We start from the raw sequence: 10,409 nt of genomic DNA on the forward strand, positions 1-10,409 counted from the left end.
GGGCAAACCTCAGTGCTGAATCTAGGCGAATCCCATGCGGTAGGGCAAACCTCAGCGATGACGTTGAGTCTATAAAAAGGGGTGTATATAACACTCCAGACAGTATGTAGAGTCTCACATCGGCAAAACACAAGAGTGATGCTGGGTATATAAGATAACAAGCCTTAGACCCTAGGGACGCATTTTAAATCTGTGAAGGCCTAAGCCCGGAGCGGATAATATCACTAGCGGGCTGGTCTGCTACAAATAGTAGCGGAGCCACTATTGTGTCAGTCATGTTGATGGTGGGTCAGAGTTCAACTGAGTTTAGGCAAAGTCCGGTTAGGCGGGGCAAACCTCAGTGCTAAGTCTAGGCGAATCTCATGCGGTAGGGAAAAACTCAGTGATGACGCTGAGTCTATAAGAAAGGATGTATGTAACATTAGATAGAGTCCCACATCGGCAAAACACAAGAGGGATACTGGTATATAATTTAACAAGCCTTCGACCTTAGTGACACATTTTAAACCTATGAGGACCTACGCCCAGAGCGGACAATATCACTAACGGGCTGGTCTGTTACAAATGGTATCAGAGCCACTTTTGTGTCAGCCTTGCTGATGTTGTGTCAGAGTTCAACTTAGTTTAGGCAAATCTCAGTTAGGTGGGGCAAACCTCAATGCTGAGTGTAGGCAAATCCCATACGGCAGGGAAAACTTCAGCGAGGACGTTGAGTCCATAAGAGGGGGTGTATGTTACATCCCAGACTTTAGACAGAGTCCCACATCGCCAAAACACAAAAGGGCTATGATACCACTCTTGTGTTTTGCCGCGTGGGACTCTGTCTAAAGTACGGGGTGTTACAGATACAGACTGCTCCTTTCTAAAATAGGAACAAAATAAATTCCACTTCCTATGAAGTACATCTTCACCTTTCTTTGATACTTTGTAGTACTCTAGAACTTTAACGTAAAAGATTTGAGATTTTCCTTTGTAACAACCCGGCTAGTCATTTCGAGAGTTATAGCCTCGTTCCCCAATTTCCTACTTATTTTTGTGTTCTTCAGCTATATTATGATAAACCAGGTTAGTTGGATTGAGTCCGAAGTGGTTTCGGAGTGAATTGAGACACTTAGTCTCTTTATTAGAAGCTTAAGTTGGAAAAATCTACCGGATGATGACTTATGTGTAAACGATCTCGGATTTGAATTTTGATGGTTCTGTTAGCTCCGTTAGGTGATTTTGGACTTCGGAGCGCGTCTGGAATGTAATTTGGAGGTCCATGGTAGAATTAGGCCTGAATTGGCAAAAATTAGAATTTCGGCGATTTTGGCCGGCTGGGGAAATTATGATATCGGGGTCGGATTGGATTTCTAGAAGTTGGAGTAATTTCGTGGTGTCATTTCTAATTTGTGTGCAAAATTTTAGAAGTTCTTAGGCTTGAATCTAGGCGTAATTTGGTATTTTGATGTTGATTTGAGTGATTCGAAGGTTCGACTAAGTTTGTATAAGGTTATAGGATAAGTTTGTATGTTTGGTTGTGGTCCGAGGGCTCGGGGTGATTCCGTATGGTTAACGAAAGAATTCGAGTTGATGAAATGCATCTGAAGCTACTAGTTCTGGTGTCTTCCGCACCTACGGAGTAGGAGCCGCAGGTGTGAGCCCGTAGGAGCGACTGAGGAGCCGCAGATGTGGCCATGGAGGACCTGGGCAGGAACCGCTGGTGCGAAGGTATTCCCGCACCTGTGTGAGTCACAAATGCGAGCAGGCAAGCTCAAGTGCGAGTTTTGACCGCAGAAGCGAGAGAGTTTCCACACCTGCGTAGGGCGCAGATGCGGTCTCAAGGCCACAGGAGCAAAGTCAGGATTTTAACTGAAATCCGCACCTGCGATGGAATTTCCGCAGGTGCGGCATCGCAGAAGCGATCAATGGACCGCAAGTGCGGTATTGCTGGGCAGAAAAGCACTAGCTCGAGGTTGTCTTTCATTTTCAATTTTGGACTTGAGAAACTCGGGAGATAGGCGATGTTTTGAAGGTTTTGAAGGAGCAATGTTGGGGTAAGTGATTCTAACCCATAATGGTATAAATTTCGTGAATCTATGGCTTTGTTCATCATTTAATTAGTGATTGGAATTGGAAATTTGGGGATTTAGGGCTTGGGAATTGGAGAGTGAACTTTGGGGTTTTGGAGGGGCAATTGAGGTAGGATTTTGGCAAATTTGGTATGACTAGACTCGTGAGTAAATGTGCTTTTGGGTTTTTTGGTTTTTGTTTGATTCCGAGATGTGGGCCCCAGGGGCCAGGTTTGAGTCGATTTCGGATTTTAGCTATAATTTGGTATTTTTCTTCTGGAATTGATTCCTTTAGCCTATATTGATCGTATTGTATTACTTGTGGCTAGATTCAGGACGTTGGGAGGCTAAATTGAGAGGCAAGGGCATTCCGGAGTAGGACTTTGCTTTGTTTGAGGTAAGTAACATTTTCAAACTTGGTTTTGAGAGTTCGAAACCCCAAGTTATGTGTTATGTGATTGGTATTGAGGTGACGCACATGCCAAGTGTCGGGTGTGCGGGCTTGCACCATGAGAATTGTGACCTGGGTGATTCCACGGCACCGTTTAGTGACTCTATCCTTTTGATATCTATGTTTTCATCATGTGATGAAGTAGTTTAGCTGTAAATCATGCTAGATATCATGTTTAGGCTTTGTGCCGGTATTGTTTGGACCCTTAGCGGTCGTTTCTTCTTGTCATATCACTAGTTTTCATTTAATATTCCATCCTCAGTCATGATCATGCATTTTTATATCATATCTCAGTCTCAGTTATTTATTGATTCATTATATCATTGTTTCAGGTTGTTTTCATGACATTGTGAGCCTGTGGTGAGACTGGAGAGGTTGATGACTGAGTGAGGCCGAGAGCCTGGTTATGAGTGACAGTTATGGAATCGGGTTGCACATCGCAGCAGTTATATTGATGATTATGATAGCGTTCAGGCTGTAGGAGCCCCTCCGGAATCTATAATACACCCATAATGAGCACGGATGATATTATTGAGGGATGGATTTCCCTGGACATAGATTTGTCTGAAGTACTTGATACTTGGAGATGGATTTCTCCACAGGGTTGGATTGCCCCTTTTTCCTCGGTACTGGTGACTTATAATTAGTGTTGTATATGTTCCGGGATGGATTTCCCTGGGCCGGATGGCCATATACAGTACCGAGTGATTGAATACTTGAGAGTGGAGCACATGGTTTATTTCATACAGTCTGTACATTGGAATGTAGAGATAGCCGAGTTGTATACCTTACACTGTTCAGATCTGTATTTCCTTTACTGTTTGAGTTGTATATTTGACTTGAAAGCATGCCTATGTTTCTGCACATTTATTTTTGTTATACCAATTGAGGTCAAGTTCGTCACTACCTTTCAGTCCAAAGTTTGGACTTGTTACTTACTGAGTTGGTGCACTCATGTTACTCCCTGCACCTCGTGTGCAGATCCAGGCGATACGAGTTGTAGCAGCGGTTGCTTATTGAGGATCCTAGAGTTTTGGAGACTATCAAGGTAGTTGCACTACATTCGCATGCCTTGACTCTCCTTATTTATCTTTGTCGTACTTTCAGTTTATATCTCTAGACACTTGAGTAGACTGTATTTCTGATCTATATGCTCATGTACTCAGTGACACCTTGGTTTTGGGCTGCATTGTATCACTTTTGGATTTTCATATGTTTTAAATAGTTTTTCTTTAATGTTAAATGCTTCCGTTAATGTTTTTAAACTTATTGTTGTTGGTGTTGGGTTGTTGAGTTGAGGCTGGCCTAGTTCCATGATAGGCGCCATCGCGACGGTTGATTTTGGGTCGTGACAAGTTGGTATCAGAGCCTAGGTTACATAGGTCTCACAAGTCATGAGCGGGTTTAGTAGAGTCTTGCAGATTGGTACGGAGACTTCTGCACTTATCTTCGAGAGGCTGCAGAATCCTTAGGAAATTCCACATTCTTGAATTCTTGTCGTATGAATCTGTTGATTCTAGTAACTAAACATTTGCTATTTTATTCTCTCACTGATGGTGAGGACTCGTACTACCAGGCAGGATGTACAACCACTAGTACCACCAGTACCACTAGCGAGGGCCGCGAGAGGACGAGGCTGCGGTATAGGCCACGGTAGGGGTAGAGGTGCAGCCCGTACAACAGCTGGGGCAGTACCTGCAGATCCACCAGTTGCCCCAGATCAGGACCAGATTCCAGTTGTTGATGCACCAGCTCAGGAACCACCAGTGCCTATTATGATTCCATGCCTTAAGGAGGCCTTAGCTCAGATTCTGACCACGTGTACCAGTCTTGCTCAGGCGGTCTCTATTCCGGCCGCAGCAGCCACTTCTTAGGCTGGTGGAGGTGCTCAGACTCCCGCTGCCCGCACACTAGAGCAGGTGGTACATGGATTCCAGACACCAGGGGCACCACCAGCCCAACCGGTTGCAGCTGCTTATGACTATGTCGCTCCTGTTATGCCTGAGGATGAGCAGCGTAGATTGGAGAGGTTTGGGAGACTCCAGCCTCCATCTTTTAGTGGTGCAGAGAGAGAGGATGCACAGGGTTTCTTGGATAGGTGTTAGAGGATACTTCGTAAAGTAGGTATTCTGGAGACCAGTGGGGTCTCGTTCACTACCTTTCAGCTCTCTGGGGTTGCATTCAGTTAGTTGGAGGCTTATGCGAGGCGTAGGCCAGTCGGTACAGCTCCCCTTACCTGCCAGCAGTTCTCCGTTATCTTTCTAGAAAAGTTCGTGCCTCAGTCCCGCAGAGAGGAGTTGCGCAGGTTATTTGAGCAGCTTCGTTAGGGTGATATGTCTGTGACATAGTATGAGATGCGATTCTCAGAGTTGGCCCATCATGCTATCTGGTTGGTTCCCACAGACAGGGAGAGGATTAGGAGGTTTATAGATGGCCTCACTTATCAGCTGCGATTGCTTATGACCACAGAGAGAGTGTCTGGTGCTACTTTTGATGAGGTTGTCGACATTGCTCGTCAGATTGAGATGGTTCGCAGTCAAGAGAGGGTTGAGAGGGAGGCCAAGAGGCCTCGTGGACACGGAAGATATAGTGGTGCTCCTTCTGGGGGTCAGTTACAGCACGCTAGAGGTCGTCCTTTCAGGCTAGCTCAAACGGCTCGCCCAGTGCACCGAGGTGCATCATTCAGTCATGGGCCCCATGGTTAGTAGCAGGGCCAGACATCATTCTGCGCGCTACCAACTTAGAGTTCGTCGCATGCACCATCAGCTGAGGGTTCATCTGTGTCAGGACCTTCTAGTAGTTATTCTAGTGCTCGCGGTTCCCTTTAGTCCCTAGTGGCCGGTAGAGGTTGCTTTGAGTGTGGGGATTTGGGTCATATCAAGAGGTTTTGTCCCCGCCTGACGTGACGTTCATCTGAGCAGAAGAGTCATCCTTCGACTTTAGCACCAGTTCCTCCACCACCCGCCCAACCAACTAGGGGTGGAGCTTAGTCAGCTAAGGGCCGTTTGAGAGAGGGAGGCCGATCAGAGGGAGGCTAGGCCCATTTCTATGCCCACCCAGCCAGACCAGATGCCATTGCTTCAGATGTTGTGATTACAGGTATTGTTTCAGTTTTCCACCGAGATGTCTCGGTATTATTTGACCCCGGGTCCACTTATTCATATGTTTCCTCGTATTTTGCTCATTTTTTGGATATGCCTTGTGAGTTTTTAGTTTCATTTGTTCATGTATCTACTCATGCGGGTGATACTATTATTGTGGACCACGTATATGGTTCATGTGTGGTGACCATTAGGGTTCTGGAAACCATAGTGGATCTTTTGCTGCTCAGTATGGTCGATTTTGATGTGATATTGGGTATGGATTGGTTGTCTCCATGTCATGCTGTTCTAGATTGTCACGCTAAGACCGTGATGTTGGCGATGCTGGGGTTGCCGAGGGTTGAGTGGAGCAGTTCTATAGACTATGTTCCCAGTAGAGTGATTTCATACTTGAAGGCTCAGCGGATGAAGACTGGAAAAAATATTTAATGAAATATATGCATTATTGAACAAGTTCTCCAAAAGCAATCAAGATTGGCAAGGAGAAACGGGTAGACACATAGTGCAAAAATCTGTAGGGGTTCTCGAGTTAGATGTCGTATCGGCATTATCAGTTCAGATTTCCACATTGACCAACCAATTGAATCAGATGACCTTGGTTATTAACAAGCAACAAGCTCAGCCAGTGTAACAGGTTCAATTGTATGTGGAGAGGGTCATACGAGCAACTTATGCCCAGTTAATCCAGAGTCTGTCTATTTTGTGGGTAATGCAAATAGGGGACAGACAAACTAGTATGGGAACACTTACAATCCCAACTGGAGGAACCCCCAAAACTTCTCATGGGGTGGAAACCAAGGTGCTCAGAATCAATACAGGCCACAAGAACCTCAATAACAATATAGACCACCTCAGGCTGAAAAATATGCAAACTCGATGAGTCACCTTGAGGAAATGATGAAAAAATTTATGGCTGACTAGAAGGCCCAAATAGTAGAGATAATGATGAAAGTAATGGTTGATCAACAGGCCCAAGCCGCATCAATGAGAAATTTGGAGCGACAAATGGGACAACTTTCTAGTGCCCAATATACTCGACCATTTGGAGCTCTTCCCAGCGACACTGAGGCTAATCCTAAGGCATCTATTAATGATGTGTCATTCAGAAATTGGAGACAATTAGAAGAAGTCCAGTCGAAAAAGAGAAAACAAGTGACCTTTAATGAGAACCCAGCCACTATAGAGTCAGAATCACAAAAATCAAAGGAGTTAGAGAAGCCAGCTGAAGAGGCGGTGGCTAAGCAACCCCTACCATTAGTTGCCAGGCCACCACTTTCGTTCCCTCAAAGATTGCAGAAAGTGAAGGATAATGCCGTGTATAAAAGGTTTCTTGATATTTTGAAGAAAGTGCAAATAATTATTCCACTAGTAGACATCCTACAAGAAGTGCCCAAATATGCAAAATACATCAAGTACATAGTGGCAAATAAAAGGAGGTTGGCACTCAGTGAGGAATGTAGCTCTAGAATCCAAAGCTAGCTATCTTGGAAATAGAAGGATTTGTGTAGTTTCACTATCCAAATCTCGATTGGTAAGCATGCACTCATGCGAGTTTTGTGTAATCTTGGAGTGAGCATCAATTTGATGCCACTATCTGTGTTCAGATAGTTGGGGTTGGGTGAGCCAAGCCCAACAATGGTAATCTTATAGTTGGTTGATCGCTCCCTTGCTCATCCTGAAGGAGTGATTAAAGATGTGTTAGTTCAAGTGGGTTCTTTCATATTCCCTGTTGATTTCATTATCTTGGACTGTGATTCTGATAGGGAAGTCCCATTTATTTTGGGGCGTCCATTCTTAACCACGGGCTGAGCTATTATTGATGTATGCAAAGGAAAGATGATGATGAAAGTTGGTGATCAAGTGGAGGAATTCAATGTGTATAAAGCACTCAGATTTCCAGCCCACTATGAAGAGCTATCCATGATTTTTGTGGTGGAAAGTGATGCTACGTCATCGGTTCCTTATATGAGCCCCATAGATCCTCTTGAACGAGCTTTGATTAGTGATGAAGAAGACAGTGAAGATGAAATGATGGGAGAAATTGAGAAAGTAATTGACATGTCTTGCATTTATGTCCATGGGTTTGGGAGATTTGAGGAGTTGGAAAGGCTTGTCACTCCAACCCCTCCTAAGTCATCTATTGAAGAAGCTCCAAAGCTAGAACTTAAGCCCCTTCCAGTGCATATGTGCTATGCTTATTTGGGGAACTCTGAGACATTGCCAATGATTATCTCATCTAGCTTGACTAATGTACAAGAAGAAAAATTGTTCAGAGTACTTCGCGAACATAAAAAGGCTATTGGGTGGACAATTGCTGACATCAAGGGAATCAGTCCATCATTTTGCATGCATAAAATATTCCTGGAAGATGGACACAACCCCAGTGTTGAGCAGCAAAGGATATTAAATGCCATCATGAAAGAGGTCGTGAAGAAGGAAGTAATCAAGTGGCTCTATGCAGGTATCATCTTTCCTGTCTCGGACAGCAACTGGGTAAGTCTAGTGCAATGTGTGCCCCAAAAGGGTGGGGGGGTGACTGTGGTAGAGAATGAGAAAAATGAGCTAATTCCTACTCGCATTGTAACGGAGTGGAGAGTTTGCATTTATTATAGAAGGTTCAACAAAGCAACCCGCAAGAAACATTTCCCACTTCCATTCATTGATCAAATGTTGGACAGATTGGCATGGCCTGAATATTATTGTTTTTTTATGGTTATTTGGGGTACAACCAGATCGTCATATGCCTAGAGGATCAGGAGAAGACCACTTTTACTTGTCCTTATGGCACTTTCTCCTTCAAGCATATGTCGTTTGGTCTTTGTAATGCACCATCCATTTTCCAGAGATGCATGATGGCTATTTTCACCGATATGGTGGAAAACTTTGTGGAATCTTTATGGATGATTTTTCAGTCTTTGGGTCTTCTTATGATAACTGTTTGAAGAATTAGAGCAAGGTGTTAGTCCGTTGTGAAGAAATAAATCTAGTGTTGAATTGGGAAAAGTGCCATTTTATGGTGCAGGAAGGCATCGTGTTGGGTCACAATGTGTCTAGAAGTGGCATTGAAGTTGATAAGGTGAAGGTGGAGGCGGTTGAAAAATTACCTCCACCCATTTATGTGAAGGGTGTCCGGAGTTTCTTGGGAAACGCGGGGTTCTATCGGCGCTTTATAAAGGATTTTTCAAAAATATCTACTCCTTTGTGCAAGTTGCTTGAAGAGGACGTAACTTTCAATTTTGATGACACCTTCCTCAAGGCATTTGACGAGATCAAAAAGACATTGGTGGCTGCCCCTATTATTGTGGCACCGGATTAGTCCTTACCATTTCAACTTATGTGTGATGCAAGTGACCATGCTATTGGGGCAGTGGTAGGCCAGAGAAAAGACAATGTGTTTTATTCCATCTACTATGCGAGTAAGACTCTTGATGATGCACAGCTAAATTACACCACTACTAAAAAAGAGTTGTTAGCCATTGTGTGGGCCATTGAGAAATTTCGAGCATACTTGGTGGGAACAAACATCATAGTCCATACTGATCATGCAGTAATCAGGTATCTATTTACAAAAAAGAAATCTAAGGCTAGATTGATGCGTTGGGTTTTGTTGTTGCAGCAATTTGATGTAGAAATCCGAGATCAAAAGGGAACAGAGAACCAAGTAGCTGACCATCTATAATGGCTGAAAAATCATGACCACGTGGAGGAGGGTGGAGAAATTAAAGGGGCATTTCCAGATGAGCAATTTTTTGTATCACCCAAAGATCTTCCCCCCATGGTATGCAGACTATGTGAACTATCTTGTGAGGGGCGTACTTCCTCCTAAAATTGAATCTGAAGCTAGAAAGAGGTTTTTACATGATGTGAACTTATATTACTGGGATGAGCCATACTTGTACAAGCAGTATGTTGATCAGTTGATGAGGAGATGCATTCCAGAAAAAAGGAGGTGGAATTAGTGTTGTATGATTGTCATGCATCATCTTATGGGGGCCATCATGTAGGCGATAGAACATCTACAAAGATATTACAGTCCGATTTCTTTCGGCCAACATTATTTAAGGATGCCCATACATTTTTTAAGAAATGTGACCAGTGTCAAAGAATATGAACAATCACAAAGAGACATGAGATTCCTTTGAATAACATCCCGGAGGTCGATATTTTTTATGTGTGAGGGATAGATTTTATGGGACCATTCCCTTTGTCCAGAGGAAACAAATACATCTCTCTAGCAGTTGACTATGTGTCAAAATGGGTAGAGGCAATTGCATTGCCAACAAATGATGCCATGGTGGTAGCTGCATTTGTGAAAAAGAACATATTCTAGAGGTTTGGGACTCCACGTGCCTTGATTAGTGATGAAGGGTCACATTTTTGCAATCAGTTATTGAATAACCTTCTAGCTAAATATGGAGTCCGCCATAGAGTTGCTACAGCATATCATCCTCAAACAAGTGGACAACCTGAGGTGTCTCACAGAGAAATAAAGAAAATCTTAGAGAAGACGGTGAGTGTGAATAGAAAGGATTGGGCTGCAAAGTTAGATGATGCCTTGTGGGCATATAGAACTGCATACAAAATGCCAATTGGGGCATCGCCGTATAAGCTCGTTTATGGGAAGGCATGTCACTTGCCTATTGAACTTGAACACAAAGCGTACTGGGCCATTAAAAAGTTGAATATGGACCTTGAAGCCGCGGGTGAGAAGAGACTCTTGTAGTTGAATGAGTTAGATGAGTTCAGGCTGCACTCTTATAAAATGCTAAGCTTTACAAAGAGAAAATGAAAAGATGGCATGACAAG

General features: G+C 43.7%; 1 protein-coding gene across 1 annotated transcript; it reads left to right on the plus strand.

The window, feature by feature from the left end:
* The first annotated feature begins 7,439 nt into the window (after positions 1-7,439).
* Positions 7,440-8,919, plus strand: LOC104118269 (uncharacterized). The gene is made up of 3 exons (XM_009629485.1): positions 7,440-8,096; positions 8,336-8,539; positions 8,626-8,919. The coding sequence occupies exons 1-3, from the start codon at positions 7,440-7,442 to the stop codon at positions 8,917-8,919; spliced, it is 1,155 nt and encodes a 384-aa protein (XP_009627780.1).
* Positions 8,920-10,409: the final 1,490 nt, after the last annotated feature.

The sequence above is a fragment of the Nicotiana tomentosiformis genome, chromosome 8, assembly GCF_000390325.3.
Source record: "Nicotiana tomentosiformis chromosome 8, ASM39032v3, whole genome shotgun sequence".
Lineage (NCBI taxonomy): Eukaryota > Viridiplantae > Streptophyta > Magnoliopsida > Solanales > Solanaceae > Nicotiana > Nicotiana tomentosiformis.

Coding starts and splice junctions, on each gene's coding strand:
- LOC104118269 (XM_009629485.1), top strand. CDS start 7,440: ATGATGATGAAAGTTGGTGATCAAGTGGAGGAATTCAATGTGTATAAA. Junction 8,097..8,335: donor CTGTCTCGGACAGCAACTGG/GTAAGTCTAGTG, acceptor GGGTACAACCAG/ATCGTCATATGCCTAGAGGA. Junction 8,540..8,625: donor TGGGTCTTCTTATGATAACT/GTTTGAAGAATT, acceptor TTTATGGTGCAG/GAAGGCATCGTGTTGGGTCA.